Source organism: Pungitius pungitius, chromosome 2 (assembly GCF_949316345.1).
Source record: "Pungitius pungitius chromosome 2, fPunPun2.1, whole genome shotgun sequence".
In the NCBI taxonomy this organism is placed as follows: domain Eukaryota; kingdom Metazoa; phylum Chordata; class Actinopteri; order Perciformes; family Gasterosteidae; genus Pungitius; species Pungitius pungitius.
Genome location: NC_084901.1, coordinates 2,171,554 through 2,197,284, shown reverse-complemented (window position 1 = coordinate 2,197,284; position 25,731 = coordinate 2,171,554). Strand labels below are relative to the sequence as shown.

General features: G+C 51.3%; 2 protein-coding genes across 4 annotated transcripts; one reads left to right on the top strand and one right to left on the bottom strand.

Moving 5' to 3' along the window:
* Nucleotides 1-2,333: 2,333 nt before the first annotated feature.
* On the bottom strand, nucleotides 2,334-17,885 carry vezt (vezatin, adherens junctions transmembrane protein). Of its 3 annotated transcripts, none has more exons than XM_062559458.1 (12): nucleotides 17,744-17,885; nucleotides 10,189-10,314; nucleotides 8,588-8,677; nucleotides 8,297-8,481; nucleotides 7,746-8,030; nucleotides 6,782-6,951; nucleotides 6,292-6,440; nucleotides 5,872-6,218; nucleotides 5,176-5,369; nucleotides 4,942-5,048; nucleotides 4,634-4,841; nucleotides 2,334-3,786 (listed from the first exon to the last, which is right to left on the bottom strand). In XM_062559458.1, the coding sequence occupies exons 1-12, from the start codon at nucleotides 17,813-17,815 to the stop codon at nucleotides 3,227-3,229; spliced, it is 2,493 nt and encodes an 830-aa protein (XP_062415442.1). In that variant the 5' UTR covers nucleotides 17,816-17,885; the 3' UTR covers nucleotides 2,334-3,226. The 3 variants fall into 3 exon arrangements, with proteins under 3 accessions (XP_062415442.1, XP_062415446.1, XP_062415435.1); XM_062559462.1 differs by lacking the exon at nucleotides 17,744-17,885 and adding an exon at nucleotides 11,893-12,125; XM_062559451.1 differs by lacking the exon at nucleotides 17,744-17,885 and adding an exon at nucleotides 11,441-11,735.
* Nucleotides 12,414-25,464, top strand: LOC119210726 (FYVE, RhoGEF and PH domain-containing protein 6). The gene is made up of 21 exons (XM_037461017.2): nucleotides 12,414-12,688; nucleotides 14,360-16,337; nucleotides 17,843-17,957; nucleotides 18,508-18,575; nucleotides 18,682-18,712; nucleotides 20,086-20,237; nucleotides 20,496-20,652; nucleotides 20,835-20,922; nucleotides 21,288-21,338; nucleotides 21,420-21,478; nucleotides 21,561-21,632; nucleotides 21,705-21,773; nucleotides 21,854-21,937; nucleotides 22,028-22,107; nucleotides 22,194-22,296; nucleotides 22,401-22,544; nucleotides 22,665-22,767; nucleotides 23,140-23,234; nucleotides 23,328-23,456; nucleotides 23,579-23,727; nucleotides 23,819-25,464. Exons 1-21 carry the CDS (start codon nucleotides 12,679-12,681, stop codon nucleotides 23,859-23,861), a joined length of 3,780 nt encoding a protein of 1,259 aa, XP_037316914.2. The 5' UTR covers nucleotides 12,414-12,678; the 3' UTR covers nucleotides 23,862-25,464.
* Nucleotides 25,465-25,731: the final 267 nt, after the last annotated feature.

Below are 25,731 nucleotides of genomic sequence, written 5' to 3'. Positions count from 1 at the left end.
GAGGCTTTACCTCTAATACACCAATGTTTAACTTCATATTGTTGATGACTCGGACATGTACGAAGGTGCGAAAACGAGAGCAGGTGTTACATCTGAAATCTGTGACCCATCAGAAACTGTGACCGCAGAGGGCGCTGTTTCCCATCGTCTGCTCGTGCCTGACAGATTCCTTCCCCGCCGACGCCGCGTCCTCAGGGATGCTCGTGAGAAGGGGCAGCCCCGGCCGTCGATGAGCGCGCATCACCTGGCGCAGCAAGAGAGTGTCGCGTTACGTGCACCCCCTCGCCGAGGCTGGGCCGCGACACGGCGCTCTCAGGCGGTGCCTTCACGCGGTAGGGCTGGCCTGAGGACGGCCGCTGCCGCCAAGAGGGCATTGGCGAAGCGGCCCTGACGCCATAGTCACCAGGGCCCGGAGGGTGATCGGTTGATGTGTGCTCGCCCACATCCACCGTCTGGGGCTGAGACTCAACGCCAGGAAGAGTGTACTGTCCCCGCTGCAAAGGACCACCTTCCTGGGCGTGATCTGGGATTCGACCACGATGCGGGCACGTTTGTCTCCGGCTCGACTAGCTTCGATCCTCTCTGCAGTCACTGTTGGGTCTGCTGGAAGCGGCATCCAGCGTGATCCCGTGCAGCCTGCTGCATTTGAGACTGTTGCAGTGGTGGCTCAGAGCCAAAGGGTTCTCCCCGAGGGCTCTGGCTATATGGAGGGACCCTTGGTTCCTATCCCAAGGGCCGGTGTTAGGAGCGATCTGTCGCCGAGTCACACTCACGACAGACGCTTCCCTCACAGGGAGCGATTATGAGTGGTCGCTCAGCCTGGGGGCTGTGGCAACATCATCACCAGTCCTGGCATATAAATTGTCTAGAGATGTTGGCAGTCTTTCGAGCATTGAAACACTTCCGCCCAGCCTTGATGTACCAGCATGTTCTTGTCCGTTCAGACAACACATCGGTGGTTTCATACATCAATCATCAGGGGGGGTCTGCGCTCACGACCGCTATACAAGCTAGCCCGCCAGATCCTCCTGTGGTCCCTCAGGAAGCTCCGCTCAGTGAGTACCTAAACCAGGGGGCAGACGCCCTGTCGATACAGGGGCCGCGGCCCGGGGACCGGAGACTCCACCTCAAGGTGGTGGAACCCCTTTGGAGACACTTTTGCTTCCGGAGAGAGCTGGCCGAGGTCACGCCTGTACCCCGTACTGGCTCCCCCGAGTATGGTTTGCGGACCTGATATCTCTCCTCGTAGGTCCTCCCTTGGAGATTCGGATCAGGGCGGACTTACTGTCGCAGGCGTCGGGGTCCATCGTTCACCCCCGCCCGGAGCTATGGAGACTATGGGCGTGGCCCCTGATGGGGCCCGCCTCTTAGAATCTGGTCTCTCGACCGAGGTCTTTGAGACCATTCTCCACTCCAGAGCCCCCGCTAAAAGGAAGGCGTGTAGATTCTACACATGTTTATCCCAGTCTACGATCAAAGTATACTTGGCGCCCTTGTCGGCGACTCATGCCCCACTGAATGGGCGTTCTCTGGGGAGACACCCACTGGTATCTCGCTTCCTTCGTGGCACTCTGAGGCTGAGACCGGGTGCCCGGTGTCGAAACAGAGGATGAGCAAGTGGGTGGTTGAGGCCATCTCACTTGCCTATGAATCGGCCGGTCAGCCCGCATCTTTGGCTGTCCGGGCCCATTCTACCAGGGGTATGGCGGCTTCGAAAGCCCTCTTGTCGGGTAAATTGTCGCTGCACGACGTTTGGTCTGGTCTGGTCCTCTCCGCACACGTTCGTGAGGTTTTATGCCCGTGGCACTTGATACGGCCGTTCAGAGAAAGCGGGCTTTCATACGTCTCGCACTGAGGAGAGACTTCCGTCGGGCCACTCTGCCATAAAGCCTCGACTGGTGTAGGGCTGCAGTGATAGTTGACTCCCATCTCCCTACTGCACCACCTACTGTCAGCCTCAGTGATCTTTGGGTTCTTCTCTCTCACCAAGGCTTTTCTCCCACGATGGCTCAGTTTGGCTTGACGGAAAGGTCTAAGGAAGACTTCTGGTCGTCCCAAACTCCTTCCATTTAAGGAGTACGGAGGCCACTGTGCTCTTAGGGACCTTGAGTGCTGCAGAAAGGTTTGTAACCGTGGCCAGATCTGCACCTTCACACAATTGTTTCTCTGCAGTTCTTGGGCAGTTCCTTCGACCTTAGTCGAGCACCGGCTGTTTGTGTGTGAAAAAACAAAACAAGTCGCTCACCAAACCTGTTCTCCCCCCCCCCCCCCAAAAAAAAACCCCACGAGAGCCTCTGAAACAAGCTGCAGAAGAATCTGGACAGATTTAGCTGTTTTGGAACGGTATTTTATTTAACATTGGAAAATGCAGGACGGGAGGGGGGGGGGGGGCTGCAGACATACATGGTGACAAGTCAGACAGGGAAGGAGGGAGGGAATACACCATCAAACTCTTATGAAAACATCATATGGGACATACAGTTATTGATCGTCCTCACGTGAGTAAAAATGAACCCCCACTTTTTTTCAGTCTGTGAAGGGGCCGTTTCAGTCGACATGTTCTTAGATACAGTAGTGTTGCATTCCAGATAGGATTGTGTTTGGTGGGCCACAGGTCCGACCCCCCCCCATTGGGTCCAGTCGGACGTAAGTGGAATCGGACAAAAAGAATGGGCCAATAGTCAAAATGTCGTTCTGCTTTGTGTTTTTGCAGAACTCCCTCTCTTATGTGTACGCATGTAACTGGCTGAATGAAATGCTATTTAAGCTCCCGAAATCCTACACTTTGATTGTGTGTTTTACAAATGTACTCTTATGATTTACGATATATCTTTAGTAATTGGACTACATTTTGCTTGCAATATTTAGGCACCGTGAAATGTATTTTCACATTGCCTCTCTCCACAGAGGACGAAGCAACTCTGTACCTCATCGTGATCTCTGCCAAATCCTCCAGCCCAATACCTCCTGACAGGAAAACTGCAATTAAAACCATTATATTTCCATTTCATTACCACGTGTGTAGACTGTAGGCATTCTGCTCTTCTGACCTCAACAACGAGGGGTTATATTTAGCTTTGAGTGGTTCTGGTACCTGAGTTTGAGCAGCGAGCGAGCAGAAATAATTGCGTGTAGTAATGTGGGGTGAAAGGGACGGATGGGCAACACAAACTGTAAAGATGGAACACAGAGCTCTGGATAGAAGACACCAGACATAAATACAGCTTCAGTCCTTGTGGGGGGCTCGCCTGTCGCTCTGCTCTCCGTCATGCTCCTCCTCCTCCTCCTCCTCCTCCTCATCTCCGAACGTCTGCTCCTCCATGGCGATGAGCGAGTGCGAACGCGCCGCCACCTGAGCGGCGAGGGCGGAGCTGAAGCTGAGGGCCTCGGAGCCGTGGATCTCCGTCAGCCGGTCCATCACGGACACCGCGGGGCCTTTGGGCTTCAGGCAGCAGTCCAGGCCGTTCTGGACCTCGCCCTCCTCCAGCACGCCGTCGTATTGGTGCAGCTCGGACGCTCCCCCTCCTCCCCTCGCACACACCAGAGTTCCTCCCAAATAGCCTTCCTTCTCCTCCGGACCACAGCTGAACTCCGTCACCGGGTTCGCCGAGGGGTCGGGCGCCGCCCCGCCGTCCGTCGCCTCCCCTTCGTTTCCTGCGGAGCACTCAGAGAAATGGTTTCCTTCGTCATCGCCCCGTTCTGCTGATCCCAGAGAAGTTGGAGCGTCCAGCAGCGTTGTGACGGCGTCGGGAGTCTCGGCGGCGGCTGACGGAGCCGCAGCAGCCGCTGCGAGGACAGGAGAGAGAGACATTTTCAGGGTGAGGCTGAAATGATGATTTCACGCTTCCACTGTGTAATACAAATGAAGTAATATTTTCTAAAATATTGATTCATCTACAAATCCTACTTTCAATGAATCACTTCTTTTTTTTTGTCTATATTACGTCAGAACAAAGTGGGTGTGTGTGTGTTGGTATTTGACCAGCAGGAGTGAGACGTTTTTTCTTTTCTGTTAATCATTAATCATGAATGTGATGGGCATTTGTCACTCAAGAGATTTAGAGAGGACATTCTTTTTGTCTTAGTTCCAAAGTGGCTTTGCATTCAGTGTATATTATCCAGCACAGCTTGACGACACGCGGTCAGAATGTGGCGTGCGGATCTTTAGAGCAGTGATTCTCAACTGGTGGGTCGCGACCTACTAGTGGGACCCGTTTTTAATGGGTCGCGGGCCTCTGCATGGGAAACTAAAAATTAGAATTAAAAAAAAAAAAAAAATCACAAAAAATTCATCCTGTGATTTTATTTTGAAGGGACTTTTTTAATGCAGTGGATTGGCGTTTTTTTGGTGCCCCATGTTTTCAGCAGCTGTGCAAGGTTGGGTCAAACCATTCTGATATGGGGGAGACATTGGGTTTTTAGGATAATTAAACATCCTGAATATAACATATGAAATTCAGCTTGTGAACTTCATTTTGAATAAATTTGAGAAGTTGATAATGTTCCTGGATTTGGGTCGCGGCTTGTCATTAAGGCCTGATGGTGGGTCCCGGAGCCAGACCCAGTTGAGAACCACTGCTTTAGAGCATCGCAGGAGGCAGAGAGGCGGCGGCGCGGGTTCAGTGGCGCGGACCTTGGTCGTTGAAGAGCAGCTGCTTCCTCTTCATCCTCTCCCCCTCCGACGCACGGAAGCCCAGCACCGCCTTGAGCTCCGACAGGACGCGCCGGGACTCCTCCCTCTCCCGCCGCTGCCGCTCCCGTTCCTCCGGGGACAAGGTGTCGGACCAGGACCCTGCGCCCTCGCCGTCGGAGTCAGAGTCGGACACGTAGGCCTCCCACTCCTGGTTAAACGTATACATTTTTTTAATAAACCAGCAGAGAACATTGATTGATGAACATCTTGCCTGTGATGCGGGAGTCTGGGTGGACGGTTCCTCTTACCAGCTCCTCTGGCACAGGGTCTCTGTCCAGGATCAACGGGTAGGACGGGGGGGCCGCGGGCACCTCGGGCATGGCGGGACCCCACTGCTCCGGACCCTGGGCTTTATCTACAGAGAATGGGGGGGGGGGGGGGGGGGGTGTGGGGTCAATAGTCGTGTTAAAGGGAGGAGGAAGTCAGAGCTGAGGAGCCCTGTAGAAATACACACACGGATATACGGCTAAAGCAGGTGTCACCTGCGCAGGCGTTGACCCGTCTCAGCATGCGCTGCACCTGGCCGACGGTGTCCTCCCAGCAGCCCGAGCTGGCCTGCATGTGCGGCTGCAACTGGTGCAGCCGGTCGCTGAGGTCCTGGTAGCCCTCCAGCGTCAGCTCCGTCGGCTCCTTTGACACCATCAGTTTCTCCAGGTCGTCCTCCAGGATGATCATCCTGACAATAGAATGGAGACATGAGATCTAACAGAAGAAGGGCCCAATGTAAAAACTGATACTCATCATGGAGTTGATGTGCGCTCATAACAATAAACCCGGATGCCGGGGCTCAAGGTTAATGTGACTTTTGTATTCAGGACACATGGAATGCAGGGAAATCTTCCTAAAATGGTTCTGTGCGGGGTACCAGAATTGGTGAATTCATAAATCCTTTTTCGAATGATCCATTTATTTTCATCTCCTTCCTTCTTCATGACTGCTATTTTTTTATATTTGTCTTCTTATTTGTTGACCAGGCACTTTGCATTTAAGTTTCGACATTTTTTCTAGTGCATCCCTGCAACCCGACACATTCGTTCCTTTATTATGTAACATCACTGCTTTGCTGGTTGAGTGAGCCAGTTTCCCCTCACTGGTCATTTACATCTCATCTCCTGTTACGGGGAGTGTAGAATGAAGTGGGTCAGGATTGTATGTGTGTGTGTGTGTGTGTCTCTCACTCGCTGAGCAGGGCCTTGAGGTGCAGCTGCAGGCTCCGGATGGATGAGTGCAGCGTGTTGAGCTCTCGGCATTTCTCCCCGACCCTCCCCGTCCTGTCAGAGCCCGGCGTCTTCAGCTGCGTCTCAAAGTGCCGGTGGAAGTCGAAGCTGCGCTGCACTTCGTAGAGGCAGCTGGCCAGAGCGCGATGGAGGGGCTCCGTCACCGCGCCGATGGAGCGGTGCAGCAGGGGGGGAGGGGGGCCGTCGCCTTCTCCCTCCTCCGGCTGCTCCATTCTCCGCGGCGACAGGAGGAGAGCGAGTCGTCGGAAGCACTCGGAGCTCTGCCCCACCCACAGCTGGAACAGCATCTTGGAGGAAGGAACAACGGACATTTGTTGCCTCCGTCAGCTGCTGCCGTCTCTTCTGCATCTCGAGCCTCACCTTCAGGGCGGGCAGGCTGTAGTCGTCCGTCAGCTCCTGGGCCTGCTCGTCACCCAGGTGTTCGATCCCCAGGCCGAGGCCCAGCTCCTTCAGAGGCACCGCGGACACGTAGTTGGTCACGTTGTCGATCTCGGAGTTCAGAGGGAACGTGGGGAGGGGTCAAGGACACGTCACTCTTCCATCAAAACAGAGCCTCATAAAAGTGTATCTTAACTAATGTGTGTCGTTTTCTATTTCAAATAGTTTGCTAATGGCTATAAAAGTCAATTTCCAAACTGAATTCAATTCTGAACTGAATGACGTCGGGGTTTTACAAACTGGTTATTTCAGTAATAACATTCTCCTCTTGCTGACAGATATGCTGTATGTATTTCCGTTATAATGTGAGACGTTTTCAGATGTTTTCCACAAATAGAAAAGTTACCCTGTGTGACATCGCAAAGAGACACGAAGAGGACGTACGGGTCTTTCTCTCACAGTAAAGGATATGCCTTGAGCATGTGACAGGTGGCCCGACGCGAGGCTCTGAAGGCCGTGCGGAGCGCCCGGTACAGGGTCTTCCTCAGGCCGATCAGCTGCTGGCCGCGTGGCACCGCCCCCGCCCCAGCCCCCGCCCCCGCCCTGCTAAAGGAGCCGGCCGCACTCACCCTGTCGAGCAAACTTGACAAGTGAAATGTGATACAACTGTTGAGACGTCCAAAAGAGGTAAAGGGGGGGGTGGGGGGGGTGGGGGGGCACACAAAACACTGAATGGCACACAACTAAAGACGACACAAGAGACGAAAACCGACAGAGTGGGAAAATGAAAGCTCCACAGAACAAGACAACGTGACATTGCATTAGCCGTGACATGCTATTAGGGGATAGTTCAGCGCTCAATCGCGTTCTCACCAGGAGTTGCATTCTCGTGCCTGTGTGGTAAAGATGATGGAGCTAAGGTTGGTTAGCTTAGCACAAAGACTGGATCCAGGGTCAAACTCTCAAAGTGTACAAAACGTACCTCCCCATCACCTTAGAAGCTTAATAGTTTACACGTTACTTTGTTTAATTCATTCATGAATTCATACAAAGTGAAAAAAGGCCGTGCTGGAAGGTCTTTGGAGGTAGCAAAGATGGCCTTTAACTAGCTTGATGCTAATCTAAACTAATTAGCTGCAGTATTTTACTTTTCAAACACGAGTGGCATCGATCTTCTCAGAACTCTCGGCAAAAAGGCCTTACTACCCCCTCGACTCACTGAGATTAAAGTATTGTGTTGGAGGGGGGTTTATGGACAATGCTAGAGCTACACACAAATAGAGGTCTAAGACAGGAGCTGCCGTGCATTACAAATCACCAACACACACGTAGATTGAATTAACAGAGCAGGCTGGACCCAGTGGAGACATGACCGGAAATGCACATGACTACGATGTGATTGGGTGACAGGTAGATATAAGGACCAGCACACTTACAGGGTGAACCCCCTGGAGATGACCTCCGTCTCCTGCACCAGGCGCAGGGCTTTACGGGACAGGCCGGTCAGCGTCTTGCTGTTGTGGAGCAGAGTCTGGAGCTGCGCGGTGCGCGAGTGGACGGCTCTCTGCATGCGGCCCCGCCTCCACAGCAGGACCCCCCTCACTCCCAGCCAGCCCAGCAGCGCCAGGCCCCACGGGGCCGCCAACAGCGACCACGGGCCCTCGGACACGGAGCAGGCGCCCAGCAGCACCGCAGCCAGGCCCACCAGCCCCGCCATGTCCCTGAGTGATGACAGCAGGGAGGAATGCTCACGAGTGGTCCACTGGTTATCTGACGGTTTGGATCCATAAAGGGAGACGAGGGCCGGGGGACAAACCCTCAGGGACACAAGTCAAAGTTTAAATGCTCTCACTTGACCCGTTTCTTTTTAATGCCGTTCAGAGGCAATGGCTGCGGCTTGTGGTGGTGTCGCATTGGAATGCTGTCATACTCGCTGGTGAGCCCACCCGCGGTTCCATTGGTGTGTGTTTGTTTCCTAACTACGTACCATAGAGACGGCCTGGCTATGAGGCCGGGCCTGGGCAGGACGCCCGCTCGGCTGGACGAGCCGGAGGCCGACGACCCGAGGGTCAGCAGACTCGGGTCTAACAGCTCGATCAGCTCCACATCCTCCTGCAGCAGCACGTCCTGGTCCAGGAGGCACTTGACCGAGTACTGGCCGAACACGGCGTCCTGGGGAGGAAAGGAGAAACACACGGATCGATGCCTTGAAATCCGTAACGAGGAGACGCCGCCGGTCGCGGTGCCAGAATTCCTGTCTGTTGGCCATTCTGCCCACCAGCTGCTGGCCCATCTGACGGGACGCGGCCGCCTGGCGAACCGGACTCCATCTCCAGAAAGCTTCAGCCAGTCTCCACAGGCGTCCTCCCTGAGGATCACACACACAGCGGAAAGGTTGTTATTGAGCCAGGTGCCAGTTCCATGAAGGACTCTTTATTATTTCATGACCTGGTACCACCTCAGGGGATAAGGAAAGGATATTCCAAGTTTGAAATAACAAAGGATTCACCTGGAAGGCTTTCCGTAATTTCAGTGAGCTTATTCCAGCTTGGGAACAACCAATACATAACAAGTGTGTGCACCTAAAAACACACACGGGAGTATCCCAGGAGACAACAAAAAGGGCAATGTGAGTTTGTATAATCACTATATAGCTCTGGTGTGGCACAAAAAAAACAAAAAAAACCACAGAAGTTGGCTGAATCTTCATTTTGCTGTTATGGCTGAACGTTTACATTCTCAGCATCATTAAAACTTGAGCTTTGATCCTTTTCAAGTATACAGTGGGCACATGTAAAGGAACGATTTGTTGAGCTCCAGAAAAAAAAATGAGTCTGTACGTCTTTCATTGGAGACGCCACATAGAAAATAAACCTCACACACACAGTTTTATTTCTTGCTTTATATGACTCTCTACACACACACCCTCACAATTGAATTTCGTTGACATTTGGATAACAAACCTTAGCCTGTTCAAGATGTTGCAAGTTTTTCTTGCAAGTGCTTAAGGGCCTACATACAATCCCCAACCGTGTACTCACTAATCATGATTAGGATCATTTCTTCACTAATCAGCTTAGTCAGGGTTTTTTGGTTGGATGGTTAGCTTAGCTTAGCATAAATAATGGAATTGAAGAAACAGCTGGCATGGCTGCCAAAAAAAGGTCAAGCTTCCAGAACTTCTGAAGCTAAAAAAAAAAAAACCCTATAAAGTTGTGGTTTCACCGACACAACGCAAAACAATGTATTTAGCTTTTAGTTAATAATCAGCGGCGTGTATTACACACAAGGATCAGGAGACGCTGACACGGTGTGTTTTTTCCCCGGCTCCGACTTTATCTGAGCTCCAGGAAACGGGTCACACGGGGACGACCCAAAAGCTTTCCTGTCCCATCAGACTCCCTCATCCCCCTTAACTCCCGAGAACAACAGCGCACCAGAGAGGAAGCGTGACACGGACGGAAAGTTCCTGGACGGAAACAAACACAAGACCGTTTCCCGTCACACAGAGATCCCTCGTCTGTATGAAGCACAGGCCCGACCCAAACTGCGCCCATCCACGCTTACTCAGATGCAGGTGCTCCTCAAGGAATAGAAGCAAGCTGACAAATAAATCCACCAAAAACAAGTGTACGGTGGAGAACGTTAAGAGCGCCTGGAATCATGTCAGAGTAGAGAACATGACTGAAGTACAGCATTTGATAAACCAGCTGACGTGGCGGCCTGCGGGTGACCACGTGCAGAGCTGTGGTGCACTTTGGCGTCGATAGTTTTATCAATTACTTTCTGTCTGACTGAGTCAAACAGTGACACACACGATGCCACGGGTGTATCCGGTGTATGAAATGCAGAAAATGGTGTAACAAAATAAAGACTCACTGAAGTTTCCCCCGGATCTCCGTTGGGAGAGGTGAGGCCGCCATATTCGTCCTCCTGCGAGGCCGTCGGACATGCTTCAAAGTCTGTGTGCCCTAGATCATGCAGGTACTGGAAAAGAGGGGAGTTCTGCAAAGAGAAAGAGCAGGCAGATTTATTGGAGTTAGTTGAGGAAGGATGGATGAGAAGCTAGAGACATATAGTCCCAGGGGGAAGGAGCTGTCGAGACATGTGGTGATCAGCCCCTCGGTCCAGAGGAGAACCTTCTGACCGGCTCTTCTGGCGTGCTCCCGGGACTCTTTCCCTCTGTCCACCCCGTCCACCTGCCAGCATTCTTTATTGATTTAACTAAAGCATCTGACACTGTCGACCGGTCTTTCATAAGCGCGCCAGCGTATTTTCGCTCTATGTAAATGACATTGCTGGTTCTGTTGGAAGCGGGTCTATTCACCTTCATCACGAAACCACTACGGTCCAGATGACCGTCCGTCCCACGATGGACTGCAGTGACGTTGTATACAGATTGAAATGGGAGCTCACTCCAGACATTTGAGGTTCTCCATCAGTACAAATGTCACTATTTCCAAATACATTGCTATCCGCAAAAGCCTCCTTTGTGTGTGTGCTGCCGTTTTATCTTGTGCATGTTTTGTTCTCTTTCTTCTGCAGTTTTGTGAGGCACATTTTTCTTACCTCTTGTGTTCTGTTGTTCTTGTATTGCCTGACGCTGTTGTTCACTACCACCTGATGTGTGTGTGCTGGTCTGCAGGTCTCTATTGTGACACTACCTGATCAATAAAAGTTTAATAACAATGAACGCCTAAAGCAGGAAGAGGAAATGTTGCACTAGTCAGTGTACTTTTCCTCTTTCTCTAGGTTTGTCACACTTATTTCTTCAATGCAAATTACTTTTCTGAATCTGTAAATCCCTGGTACGTCCAGGAATGTCCTTTCAGCCTTTTGCACGATGGAATCTGCACGACATGCATGCACAAGACATCAAGTATTGATCTCATCTACTCACAGAGGGGTACACACAGCCGATGATGTTTCTTATTCCGATAAAAAAAGACAGTTCAGACTCAAATCGCCCATGATACATGCAGAGAGGAGAAGAATACATCCATGCTAGAATTTGCCCTCAAATGTCTAACCCAGTTCCGCGCTGGTCCATAAAATACAGCATCATACAGCACCTGTACATCATAGCAATACATACACCTGCCTGGCAGTCAGACGATTAAATGCCACTCACATGCATTGTCACACGAAGTTGCAGCTCATATCGACACCATTCAGACGAAGAGAGAGTGTGTGAGTGTAGCTGTGTGTGTGTGTCTGTCTGTCTGTCTGTGTGTGTGAAGGCGGGTTCCTCCCAGAACCGACGCATTGGACCCGGTCATCCGCACCCCACCTCTGGGTACCATATTAGTGATGACGAAACAACTACAACAATGCGCACACTCACGCGGCTCAGCCTCCGCTCATGACCAACGACGCTCCACAGCAGAAACACAGCAAACAGGCAGCTTGTGGGTGTATTTGGGGCTGCCAGTGCAATGCAACAGGGCTGCAAAAGGCTGCTAGCATGGTGAGCTATCTAAGCTAGCTGCCCTCAATGGCTCGTGAACCCAGCGGCTATCGCCCCACAACTCGCATCCATAAGTTTCGAATTAAAACATTAAAAATACCGGCTGTAATACGAACCTCAAACACCACATCTTCGTCAAACTCTTCAGTCATTGCTCTCCGCCATCTATACACAGCCCGTTTCTGAAGTCGTAGGCGACGGTAGCCATGTCCAGCCGCTGAGAAGTTGGTCGTTAGCCGGTTGCTAAAACTTCGCCTAAAACTACAATTCCCACAATGCTCGTCCTCGACCGCCGTTGCTCGCGAGCGAACCAAAGCGACCAGACGTGAGAGCGCCTCGAGTGGGCGCGAGCGACGGCGGATGAACCGTTACGAAGAAAAGCGAGTGTAAAGTTAACAGGAGTCGGCGAGTGCACCACCGGAAGTACTATTTGAAAAATAAAACTGCAATTTCTTTCAAAAAGCGTGTCATCAGTCTGAGTCCCGGAATCAACCTGAACTACATGTATATTTACACGACGTATGCAACTGTATTTATTCGTACGCTTAATGGTGAGCCTAACATCAAACTACAACAACTGCACCAGAGCTCCTTCAACAACAACTTATTTTGAAACCCCTAAAAGGGAAGTGCATGTTTTCTTTTTTCGTTCTACTTGATTATTGTTGGGAAAAGCTCCGTGGCCGAAAACTTTGGGGGAAAATGGGAAAAGTAATAAGCGTAAAGACGTTAACCGTGCATCCGCTGGCGAGATAAGGGGAGACAGCGAAAAGGTTTTGCATGTTTTCTCCCTGGAGCGGTTCTCAAACTGACAATGGTGTCGAAGGAGGAAAACACGAAGATGTTCTCGCAATTCCATTGAAAGCTAATTTACTCATGGAGAAAAGAGCAAGTCGGGAGTCATGAGCACAGGTTTGTTTCTTGGTGGACCCAATTTAACTTTAGCTTATCCCTGCTATGTGGCTAGCTATTTCTAAACACTTTACAGTTCATTTTTAGAAAGTGTAGAAACTACGCGATTTCAAATGTTCTAACAGTGGATAGCATCAACGTTTTTTTTTTTTTTTTTTACTCAGCCACACTTAATTACAGTTTTTCTTAATAACAGCTTTCAAAAATATATAAAAAGACGGGCTTGACCGCAACGTGAAAGCTTTCCGAAAGCTCCATCACAACTCACGACGTGAAAACGACCCTTCTCCGTGTGATATTAACGCCACTGCTGCAGCTGGAGGGGGTTAAATCCTTTGTCTTAAAACATCTGTCCTGCTGTTGATGCAGCAACACTCGACAATGCGCCGCGGCGTTAACTTCCGACACAACGCGGGTAGCATTTACCTGGACGAATTAGCGCACCTTTGGCCAAAACGGGACGTGTGTAATAGATGTGTTGTAGTCGTCAATCTTTCCGTTGACAGGAGCGCGGTTTCGGTGCAGATACCCGGCGTCACTTTTCACGGGGTTAAAAACACACGAGGCCGATCTCGCCTCGGAAATGCTGCATTTTGTTGTTCCACCGGGTTTTTTTGGGGGGGGGTCACATGCCCACGGATGTGAGTTTATCAACTCCCGTGGCATCCGACGCCATGTGCCGGCCAATTCGGCCGATGTTAAAAGAGAACAAGTGACATTTTAACCCCGTTTTTGGATCGATTCCCCTCCGGCTCGTCTAGTGGATTTTAACATCAATTCCTTGGTAAAAACCACCTCTTTAGAACGTTTCTACCAGGGGGGGGGGGGGGGGGGGGGGTGTGCGCCGGGGCTCCGTGCGGCGGCGACACCCGGCAGCGTGGACCGGGGGGAACAGCGGTTTTTCTGGTCGTCGGCCTTTTCGGGAACATCCGCTCGATGACTCCACTTCTGGCCGAGACTTCCAGCCAGCAGAGCGGAAAATGTCCATGTCAGTCCACGGCCCCTTATTCATTATTCTATTTAACCAAATCAACCAGTCCTTTCCTGTCTGATACGTGCATCATGTCAGTAGGATACTATCGGCATTACTGTCGTTTTACAGTAAATATTTTAGGAGTTCCTTGTGTCGGGGGAAACACACTGAGGTAGTAACGTTAGGTCCAAAATCTGACAACAAACATGTCTGTAAACCGAGCTTCAAGAGCAGTTTAATTTATGCCTTTTAGAAATACAGGAACGCAAACTGTCAAACCATTTGTACTGCTTGCTTGAGTAGTTTGTACAATTGAATTAGGAGAAGTAATTAAAGTTGTCCCACAACAGGAAGGAAAGGACCAATCCAGCTCTGAATGAGATCATCCAGATTTAATTCGCTGCTCACTCATCGGAGCAGTTATTTAAAAAATTCAAATAGTTAAGCAGATTTTAATTACTCCCACGAATCCTCATTTCAACCGCTGAATTAATTCCACGCATTATACCAGCCATAAGTCCTTCTGACCCGAGAGGTGACCCTTTGGCCTGAGATTTAATGGCAGCCTGCAGCTGTCCGTGCTCGTAGTGGAAGAGTGTGAATGAAGCGTCTTTTATGTGACGTGCTGGAGCTGCACGATTCAACCAAAAGGAAGTGAGTAAATCCTTCTTCTCCCCTCTTCTCTTTCTTCCATGCAGGTGTGAAGAAGCCTCCATTAGCTCCCAAACCTAAACTCCCTGCCACCACCAAACCCTCTCCCCCACCCATCGCCCCCAAACCGGGTCTTCCCTCCCCTCCATCCGTCTCCCAACCCTCCCCAGCTACTCTCAAGAGGGCTAAACCGGCTGTTGCCCCCAAACCTTGCATTCCCAAACCCTCTGCCTCGTCTCCCCCCGTTTCACCCCCGCCACCCAAGCCCAGCGACCCCTTCACCCTAACGCGGGAGCGGCAGGAAGCTTTGGGCGACGGCCTCTTACTCCTTAACTCCAAAAATGGGATTTTATTGGAGGCAAACAAACGTAACTCGGATTACATAATTCCGCCCTACTCCCGCGGGGCCCAGGAAGGCCCCCGGTGCCCGCGCCTGGAGAACGGAGACGCGCACGGAGAGCCGCTGCAGAATGGGACTCCCGCGGGGGCGGGGCCGAGAGAGAGGGCGGGACCCCCCGAGGAGGCGGTCGCCGTAGAGAAGGGGGAAGGCGGGGGGACTGGCAAAAAGCCCAGGGACAAACCCCAAAGACAGAGGCACCTGGACCTGGGACGGGGGGGCGGGGAGGAGCAGGGCGCGCCGGAGACGGCGCGGCGTCGGGGAGGGGCCGCCGCCGAGCCCGACGCCGCGCAAGCGGACGCACGGACCTGTTCACCGGACTCCGCGGCGGCCCGTGATGTTGCAGGCAGCATCATTGCGCCCCCGCCGAGCGTCCCTCCCCGCGAATGTCCCGCGGGGTCCTTGCGGTTGGAATGCGCCGGGCCCCTCAGCGAAGCATCGTCCCCCCCCGGGCCTCACCCGGATCTGCAGGTTCCCGCCGCCCCCAGTAAACCCCTCCCCGTCCCCCACCCGCGCAAACCTAAAAAGCCGGCCCTGGTGCGGCAGGACGGCGTGGAGCGCGGCGCCCGGGATCAGCCGGCGGGGGAATGGGAGCTCGAGGGGCGAGAGGACGAGGGCAACGCGGGAGGCGACGACCTCGCGCCCCCCCCGAAAGACTCCGGTTCGGGAGACGACGAGACCGGCGCACCGGTGCCCCCTCCCCGACAGACCTCCCTGTCGCCTCGCCTTCACAGACCGGCGAGGCACGTGCCCCCGCCTCTGAACAAAAACACCTCCCACTCCTTAGTCCTGCTCTCGCACGCCGACTCCAACAGCCACAAGAGGGGGGGGGCGGAGCAGCGCGTGGAGGAGGACGAGGAGGACGGGTACGGCGACTTCGAGCGCTACCCGATAACTCACAGCCTCCCCAAGCAGATCAAGCTCGGCTGTCACCCGCCGCTGGCTCACGCCAGGAAGGGCGCCCCCGCCGAGGACCAGCGGGCGCCGCGGGCGCCGCCCAGGAAACCCCAGCGACACAGCCTGCCGACGCCGCCCCCGCCCTCCGCCTGCCCCCCCGCACCGCCGCACGCCAACACCCCGATGAGGGAGCTGCCCGCGCCCCCTCAGGAGAAGGCCGCCTGGCGCTTCTCCCGACCCTCCGTGACCTTCTTCAGCCGGCAGGCGCCCTCCAGGAGCAGCGTGCCGCCAAAGGGCCGGGCCCCGGCGCTGGGGGGCAAGCAGCGGGCGCAGTCCTTCTCCGCGGCCGACCTGGTGACGCGGGCCGACTCCCAGAAGAGGAGCCTCTCCTTCAGGAAGCTGCTGGAGCTCCGGCTGTCCGTCAAGATGCTGCCAAAGCTGCTGGCCAAGGGTAGCCAGTCCCTGGACGGCACCGGCGTGGACTCCGGCCCGGGGGGGAGGAGCCTGCAGCGGCCCAGTAGCTGCGTGGTGGAGGCGGACATTCGCAGCGAGTACGGCGAGGAGCCGGTGGAGTACGAGAACGTCCCCCTGTACGAGGAGATCCCCGAGTACATGAACCTGCCGTTTCACGGCGCCAGGCCGGGCTGGTCACATGACCCCGACGGAGAGGATTCGGACATCTACGAAGTGCAGGATCCGTACCACAGGGGCTACGAGCACGAGTACGAGAGGTACGTGCGTGTGTGTGTGTGTACGGCGTGTGTGTGTGTGTACGGCGTGTGTGTGTGTGTGCGTGTGTGTGCGTGTGCGTGTGCGTGCGTGTGTGTGTGTGTGTGTGTGTGTGTGTGTGCGACAGAACGAGAACTGAGCAGCCACTCTCTAATTTGTGGCTTCATTGTGGGAACCACAGAGTGTACGAAGGGTTGCCCAGGTGACGGTGACATCGACGGTTCATGTTTACAAGTTTGTAGAAGTTGGCCTTTGAGGCGTGGGTGGGGGCCAGGGTGTGTGTGTGTGTGAGGGAAGGGGGGGGGGGCATTGAATTTGATGGGAGCATTGATGTGCAGCAGGTCGGCCTGTTTTCCTGTGGGTTATTTTCAGTGGCCGGGGCAGGAAATGTCTGAGAATCGCAGAAACACCACCAGGCACCGGAGAACAGGGAAAATAAACCACCCCCTCCCTCCTCTACCCGCACACCCCCGAAGTCCAATATTCACGCCACATTCTCATAACAATAATAACAATACATTCATCAATTTTAAAATAAAACATAGATTCATAAGTGTGTTATAAATGTTGATTGAACAGTAAAGCGCCAGCCACTTCCCACGATGCCGTGCTTCCTGTTTCAGCGAGGTGCCCCCCCCACCGGCGACGGCGTAGTGGGACCGACCAGGTCTCTTAATTCTGTGTGCCGTGCATCACATGGTCAGCGGCCTGTGCTTCCCTCTGAGCCCGTTTAGTTCATGCGAGGAAACAAGTAGACAAGCGGCGCTCTGTGCCGGAATGGAGCGAGGGAGCCGGGAGGAGGACGAGCGAGTGTGTGTTACTATTTAACGGCACGTAAGGAAATCAAGGAAGCGGAGCGAGGGGCTAGAGGGGGGGGGAGACTATTGCTGATGACAGTGAAAGGAAATGTGAGTCCCACAGTCTTTTCCTCTCTTGATATTTATTCTGAGTCGTCACCCTTTTCTTTTTTTATGCCGAGAGATGGCAGCAGAAGGGCTGATGGAGGCAAAAGACGGGAACTCACATGAACTCCTTTGAAATCAGGAGGGGCGGGGGGGTCATATGATGTCACTATATCAACATCAATATGAAAGTCAATGTAGGAAAAGACTGAGTTAATAACCAAATAATAGCAATAATACATGTTTAATTGATCAGTTAGTCCAGTAAATGTCCACAAATTGTGACAGTTTGAAGAAATATGATAATATATATTTTTCTTTTTGTTATCAGCAGGGCCTCTCTTTCCTGAATTAAAGTCTGTCTTTTATCTCCCACAAGGTTTTTTTTTTCTCCAATTCTTCTCAAACAGTGTATTTGTGGCATTTTCTCTAAACCTCCAAAGTGAAAAAAATGATTCTCATCTAATCAATGGTAATCAATATTGTCTCTTGGCGGGTTGACTCACGTGCTCCTTGTGAGTGATGATTAAATGCGTCCACTTGGTCATCCGCTGCCCGTCTCGCCAACAAACCACCATCTTTATTTAATCTCCTCCGGTCTGCAGCGGCTGGCTGGGGCAGGACGTCCACTCCGAGGAGGAGGAGGAGATCCACAGCTCAGATGAAGAGGACGACAGCTCCACCTCCAGCAAGGAGCACCTGGATGTGGCAGACCGACAGGTAACCCTCTCCCTCCCCCTCCCCCTCGATAACATATCTGCATTGGTACAAAACAAAGATAAACAGAAATGTTACAGAGTGTGTTAAAGGGAGGGGGTGGAGGGGGGGGAGGGGGCACATGTTCAGGAATAGCTCTCTCAATGGGCTATTTTTTTTTTCCTTACCTCTTCCTGTCCGATGCCTCTCAGGGTGTCACTCACGCAGGCTCCGATAGGACGGGTTCGGGGTTAGGGAGGGAGAGGGAGGGGTGGGGGGGGGGGGGGGGGTCGAGGCCGTGGTCCAAATTAAGTCCTTGAAAGACCGCCCCATTACCATTCAACAACACACTCCATCAGAAAGACACAGGGGGAGGCGATAGACGGGTGAGAGGGAGAGAGGGATTGAGGCCTCGCTCCGAGGGCTGCAAATCGATACTCCATGGTTTCACGCTGCGAGGCGGTGGCCCGGTCGTCATGGTGATTTGCGGCGAGCCCGTGAGTTCCCGCGGCGACCAGCTTTTTTGTTCGGGGCGGGTCTGGGAAACTTTGCCGACACCTTTGTCCTCTTTCAGCAGGAGGACGAGGTGAAGAGGAAGAAGGTGGTGCACATCGCGCAGGAGATCATGAGCTCCGAGAAAGTGTGAGTGCTGCGAGAGCGAAACCCGCTACGCCATACGTGTCATACGTGTGTCATACGTGCGTCATACGTGCGTCTCCTAACCGCTGCTCCTCTGCTGTCCTTTCAGCTTTGTGGACGTCCTGAAACTTCTTCACATAGTAAGTGTCTCATTTATCCAAGGGTTGCTTTAAAGGAAGAAGAGTCCCCGACATAAACAGGAGTTTTTGTGATTTGAAGCTTTTTTTTTTCCCCGGATGCAGATGAATCAATGAGGGCAATGAATAATGAATGCAGTCATTCCACAGACGAGGCTTTTTAAACTTGCTGCGTTGGAGGGTTTTTGGAGGTAAAACGCGCGGCCACAAGTAGGCAGGCAGCGCTTTTGATCGGGCCTCTTTACAGGGAAACACTTGAGTGTGTGTGTCTGTGTGTGTGTGTGTGTGCGTTTGTTATTGTAGAGGAAAAAAGACAGCACGATCGTTGCCAGCTAAAGTTTAGTTTGGCTCAATTGGCAAGTTCAAATGTCAAAAAGCTTATTTTTTATTATTCAGATAAGTTGGAGAAAAGTATACCGCCCCCGAATCCCCCCCCCCCCCCATGCTGCATGTTCTTGTGTTTTGGGCCAACAGGCACCATGTGACTGTCTCCATGCTCCTTTTAGGGGAGGTGAATGCTCAGTGTTCCACTGCACACAGTGACCCCTGATGTCAGAACTAACTGTATTAGAGTGAACTTTAAAGTATTTTGTTTAACTCTCTCTGCCCTCATGTGTGTTGGCGGTGAGGGGGTGGGGGTGTGGGGGGTTGGGGAGGGGTCGCAGGCACTCGGTCAAAAAAAGAGGCCAGATCGCATTCTCCCCTCGGCCGCACAGCAGCTGCTTCCTCAGGCCACAGAGACGACCTCCAGACACACACATGCCTTAGATAATCCTCTGTGTGCGTGTGTGTTATGTTGAGTGTGTGTGTGTGTGTTATGTTGTGTTTGTGCAGTGGGTGCTGTGTGGGTTTGTGAGTGTGTGTGTGGGACGTTTTTAGTTAATTTAGTGCCAACATTCTTGTCCGTTTTGTGAGCATAAAGACGGCGGTTTGTCGGTTTCATAATATAAGCAAAAGTCGCTCCTGAGTGACCGTTATTGCTGTTTTCTATCGTGGTTCAGGGGCGTTTGTGTCAAAGTCTCCTTGTGCAAGAAATTTAGTTGTTCTGTTTTTCTTTAGTTGATGTTTGCAGAAATGTATTAGTTGGTGATTAGATAAAAAAAAAAAATTGATCTGCTAGTGATGCATCAGACTGCGTTTAAAGTCATTGCAAATGTATTTGTTGAAATCGGGACAAGAGAGAGTGAGAGAAGACGAGAGAGAGGAAGAGAGAGGTCTCCTTGCTTCCTCCCTAGTGTGTGTGTGTGTGTGTGTGTGTGTGTGTGTTGGCTCACTGGACAGTTAGTGCTGAGTCAGCTGTGTGTGTGTGTGTGTGTGTGTGTGTGTGTGAGAGACTGAACCCGCGGATGAAGCATCAACCCTCTGCGTCTCTCCAGGACTTTCGGGATGCTGTTGCCAAGGCGACCCGTCAGAATGGGAAAGCGGTGGTGGACGATCGCATCCTCAGCCAGATCCTGTACTACCTGCCACAGCTGTACCAGCTCAACAGAGACCTGCTGAGGGAGCTGGAGGAGCGGGTGGCACACTGGTAAACACACAGCAGCTCCCACAATGCAATGGGGGGTGATTTTACTGGAGGTTTGTTTATGACCTCTCAGATCATTTCAGTCCCCATGGTGCAGCTCCCCTGGACTTTATTGCAGCGATACACACATTAACTTGATTTATCTGAGTGAATTGTTGTCATACATCCTATAAAAAACACTAAATAGTAGTAGCTTCAAAGTGTTTTATTCTGTTAAAGAGTGTGTATACAAACACTTGTCATGCCTCGGCCCACCGACAGGACGGATCACCAGAGACTGTCGGACATCTTCGTCCAGAAGGGTCCTTACCTGAAGATGTACTCCACCTACATCCGCCAGTTTGACAACAACGTGGCTCTGTTAGACGAGCAGTGCCGGAAAAACGCTGCGTTCGCCGCTGTCGTCCGAGAGTTTGAGGTGATGCTGAAAATACAGTTGTTACAACTCTGTAATGCTATTGTAATTTTTGCATTATTACATTTCACGAATGTTGTCTATAGCCAACCGTTTTTTTTTTTTCACTATTGAATTTGCTGTCTTTCAGAAAAGTTTAAATTAATTGACAAAATGTCCATACCTGTGTGCCCGCTTCGTCCCAGATGAGTCCACGATGTGCCAGTCTGGCTCTGAAACACTACCTGCTGAAACCCGTGCAGAGGATCCCTCAGTACCAGCTGCTGCTCACAGGTACACAAACACACTCTCACTGCTCGGGCAAGGCCAAAGGTCAAAGGGTTTCCTGAGGCAGGGACGATCTTTTTTTTAATTAGCAGAGCGGTGAGGCGCTTCTGTGTGTGTATGGAGGCGCACTGACACCTTGTGGACAGTAATGGTGAGAGGAGCCCGAGGAGCTCAACACAGGGAAACTTGAAACATGAAGGAAAAAAGGAAATAACATTTTGTTCTCCGTGTCTCCCCCTGATACCAAAACCGAGAGCACCTACAGAACTGCTTTTTTTCTCGAGCGTATTCGACACAGGGTTCACATTTAAAACCTGTCTCACACATCCTCATCCTCAAAACACTTTTTCTTTTTTTTTTTTTTTTTTCAGATTATCTGAAGAACCTTCCAGAGGACTCAGAGGACTACAAAGACACACAAGGTCAGATAAAGACCCCCCCACCCTCCTGTTATGTGTCCACCAGGAGGATCACTGATGTTTTAACCTTTGCTCTGCGCGCAGCGGCCCTCGGCGTCGTCAAAGAAGTGGCCAACCACGCCAATGACATCATGAAACAAGGGGTGAGGCCTCATTGCGGCCCCCGACGCTCTGGATCACGTCGTCCTCGGGCCCGGTGCTCACTGCTCTGACGCTGTCTTACAGGATAACTTCCAGAAGCTGATGCAGATTCAGTACAGCCTCAACGGACAGCATGAGATCGTTCAGCCGGGACGGGTGAGTCAACGTTCTCACACGGGTCGAAAGAGAAGAAGTTGTTTTTCTGAGCGCGGCCCGGTTGGTTTCCAGGTGTTTCTGAAGGAGGGCACTCTGATGAAGCTGTCCAGGAAAGTCATGCAGCCTCGCATGTTCTTTCTGGTGAGCAATAATTCCATCCACGTTTACGTTTTGCTGTTGGTTTGACACATTTTCTGAAGTTGTGTCTGTGCTTCGCCCAGTTCAACGACGCACTCATGTACACCACTCCGGTCCAGTCAAGCCAGTACAAACTCATCAGTGTCCTCTCTCTGGCTGGGATGAAGGTTAGACACACACTTTCCCTCTGTTTGATATACTATCCGTGTGTTTTTCCTCCATTTCATCGGTGGAATTCTGCTATTTCCGTTTCCCAGGTGAGTAAACCGAGCCAGGAGGCCTATCAGAACGAGCTGAACATCGAAAGCGTGGAGCGCTCCTTCATCCTGTCGGCCGGGTCAGTCTCAACACGTCGTGACAGTTGCGTCGAAAATTCGATCCCTGCGATGGCTGTGGGCTGAGAGTTGTGGTGCTTCTTTGCAGCTCGGCTACGGAGAGGGACGAGTGGCTGGAGGCCATCGCCAAGGCCATCGACGACTACACCAAGAAGAAGATCACCTTCACGTCGAGTCGAAGTCAGGAGGAGGTACAGCCAAGCATCTGTGTGCGTGTGAGTGAGGGCCACAGATGCCCCCTCAATGTGTCCACGTTAACCTCCCCCCCTCCCCCCCCCGGTCTGTCTCGACCCAGGCGGAGGGCGTGGTGGACACGGGGGCCCCGCTGGGTTCTAAGGCTCCCATCTGGATCCCGGACCTGAGGGCCACCATGTGCATGATCTGCACCTGTGAGTTCACCCTCACCTGGAGGAGGCATCACTGCCGCGCCTGTGGAAGGGTCCGTACCGCTGCACCTACCGCCGCCCCCCCCCCCCCCCCCCCCCCCCCGGCCCACGCACTGTTTAATGGCCCCGCCCCCACCCTCCCTTCTCATCGCAGCTACGCCTGTGTCCGACAGGTGGTGTGTCAGGCGTGCTCCGCCAATAAGTACTACCTGGAGTACTTGAAGAACCAACCGGCACGAGTGTGTGACCACTGCTTTGCCAAACTGCAGGAGAATAGTAAGTTCATCCGCAGTCTGATCATAGTATTTACTAACGTAATTTTACAGTGTTCTCTGTGGTATATTTCCTTCACTGGTTCTTCCTTTTCCTATGAGAACACACCAGTGAGCCTCACTGGTTCAATCCCACAAAGCCACACAGAAATACTCTCTAGAGCAGTGAATGTGGATTCATCCGCCGCTGAAAATAGTCCCTAAAAATTGCATTGACCCTCCAGTTTGAGTAAGGTTTGATACAAGCTGAGGTGGACTGTGTATCTGTAAGTTGCTTTTTAACAATTATGTAAACAGGATTCAGAGACGCCATCAGACTCGGCCTTTAAGACCCTTCAGAGGATTGACTTGCGGTAACGTTTTTTTTTTTTTTTAGGTGACCGCTGTGCTTCAACGTCTGTTTCTCCCATCAAACCTGGAGCTTTCTCCTTCACCAGAAAACAGAAGAAGATTCCCGCTGCACTAAAAGAGGCGAGGAACCCAAATCAAAGTCTTGTTTCCCTGCCTCGTTCCTCCTGTGCGTCGTTTACCCTTCGAGTGTGTGACGGTGTTTTCGGTTTCCAGGTGTCCGCCAACACCGAGAACTCCTCCATGAGCGGCTACCTGAACCGCTCGAAAGGCAACAAGAAGCAGTGGAAGCGGCTGTGGTTCGTCATCAAGAACAAAGTCCTGTACACCTACGCTGCCAGCGAGGTGCGCTCACCTCGGCATCCTGTCGTCCTCCTGGACCGACCGGGGCTCATTTTAACACGTTGTTGTTGTTGTTGTTGTTGTTTTTATCAAGCCTTCGCGGTAATCAGCGTCCCCTTTTGTAGGATGTCGCAGCGTTGGAGAGTCAGCCTCTGCTGGGCTTCTTCCTGAGGGAGGAGAAGAACGGCCCGGCCCAGAAGATGCAGTTCAAGCTGTACCACAAGAACACGCTGTTTTACATCTTCAAAGCCGACGACATCCCCACCGCTCAGAGGTGATCGAACTAACCCTCCCCTCAGTATTTTGCTAGTTTATTTCCCGGCGGTGGCTAAGCGCCTTCTTTTTTGGTATTGTTTTGTCTCCAGATGGATCGAAGCCTTCCAAGAGGCGATGATTCTTGAACAGTAACGTCCGCTCTGCAGCAGGGAAGTCACAGCGCGGCAACCCGGAGACAACTCACAACCCCGGGCTGATCTCAGGTCAGGGGTCACCAGCTCAGGAAGGACTCTGGAAGGGTTGTTTACTTCAGACACAAAAGAATACACACACACACACACACACACTGCGTAACCCTCAAAGAACTGTATTTGGTTTCTCTCAAACACCAACCGTAGCTGCTGAGGCTCGGCAGACGTCGGAGGGAATCGTTTTTGTTGCAGCTGCGGGTCAAAGGTCAAGTCCAGAAGCGTGTCCGTGGAAGTGAGACAGAACAGGTGTCAGGAATATTTTAAGCCCTCGGATTTCCCGAGGAATTTTTTTCGAATAATCTTAACTGCAAACGGATGAAGGAATTACTTTTTGTGGGAAACACAAAACTGCCCGCCTTCATTTGATCGAGTTGAAATTTGCTAGTTTATAAGCTGCTGTCATATCCATGTTGAGGCAAAATCTTAAGATAGAAATTAAAAAATAAATACACACAGAATACATATTCTAACTTCAAGATTTGTTACCTGAATGACAATGTTGTTTAAGAGTTTAATGGTATAACGAGGTGGGATTTTACTGTGAAAATCCGGCAGCGAAACAGGAAGTTGCTCTCAAGGTTGATCTCTCTGGTTAAGAGATTCTACTGGGTTTTTTGATTTTACATACAAAACATTTTAATAATGGGTTGAAGCAACAACATCCTGGAGAAAACTGGAATTGTCATGAATAATGTAGATATTTTTCAGTCAGTTTAAAAACAATATTTTGCCATTTAAGCCCCATTAGACATGTTTGATGGGTAAAACAGAAGGACATAAAAGAGCATCATTGACATTTTTTATATCAAAGCCGAGAGCTAATATTTATGAAATAGGAAGATTTATTGTTTTAAAGGCACAGGCTGCTGCTTATTTTGGGAGATGTTTTTTTTAAAGGAAATATGTTTCCATCAGTTATGTTTTTTTAATTTGAAAGAAAAATTCTTAACAGATGAAAAGCATTTTTTTTATAATGTACAAAGTATGCACAAACTATATTTCTAAGGAAATGCTCAAAGGAAAGAAATTATTTGGGATTTTGATGCTTGTTTATGCAGACGTTGTGTCTTATATCTCCTGTTTAGAGATGAATTGCAAAAATATCGGTGCTTTGTCTGACACTAAATAAGGACGTGCATCCAGTTTGCTTGACTACTCACTTTCTAGCCAGGGTACTCCAGGTTGGTAGCTTTAAAACCATCTTTCAGGTCTGTTTCCTCTCGATTAGGTTGCTGTTTGTTGCCATTCCAAGGTTTGGTAAATGTTACATCGGGGGAAACAGAAATCCTGCCTTTCATTTAGTGAAGGAATAGAAATAGGTCAATTCTGCTTTAGAGCTATTTGGATGCTGTCGTCTTGAGACTTCAGATTTGTGTTAGTGGGGTGTAAATCTAGTAGTGGGGGGGGGGGGGGGGCGACCGAGCATACGTAGCTTCATGATTGTTCATTAACTGACTGGTTGTAAATCTCTGCTCTCTGAGTTGGAGACTTCTATAAACAATGATTTATAAGCTGTCAGGCAACAGTTTTTAAGTAAATAAAAATAAAACACATCTCGTCCTCCTGTCTTCATTTCCTTTTTTATTACTTCTTAACAACTTCCTTACAAAAGGCTAATTCTATGAGCTGTTGTAGCAGTGGTTGCAGTAACCAACATTTATGGTAGCTACATAGCAATACTTTGCATTGTGCTAATTAGCTCTCGTTAGCATGCTACCTCAACAATGCGATTGGACGAGCATTATTAGCCAGTATGGCTGACGTTAGCATTGAGCTAGCTCGAAGGAAAGTTGAGTTTGAAGGAGGGAGAA

Bases quoted from the DNA above. Each gene is read 5' to 3' on its own strand.
- vezt (XM_062559451.1), bottom strand. From the start codon at position 11,575: ATGCGTCGGTTCTGGGAGGAACCCGCCTTCACACACACAGACAGACAG. The intron at 10,315-11,440 runs GTGAGTGGCATT...TTCTCTTTGCAG, and splicing joins AACTTCGTGTGACAATGCAT to AACTCCCCTCTTTTCCAGTA. The intron at 8,031-8,296 runs GTACGTAGTTAG...GTCATCACTCAG, and splicing joins ATAGCCAGGCCGTCTCTATG to GGACATGGCGGGGCTGGTGG.
- LOC119210726 (XM_037461017.2), top strand. The intron at 20,653-20,834 runs GTGATGCTGAAA...GCTTCGTCCCAG, and splicing joins CTGTCGTCCGAGAGTTTGAG to ATGAGTCCACGATGTGCCAG. The intron at 22,768-23,139 runs GTAAGTTCATCC...TTTTTTTTTTAG, and splicing joins TGCCAAACTGCAGGAGAATA to GTGACCGCTGTGCTTCAACG.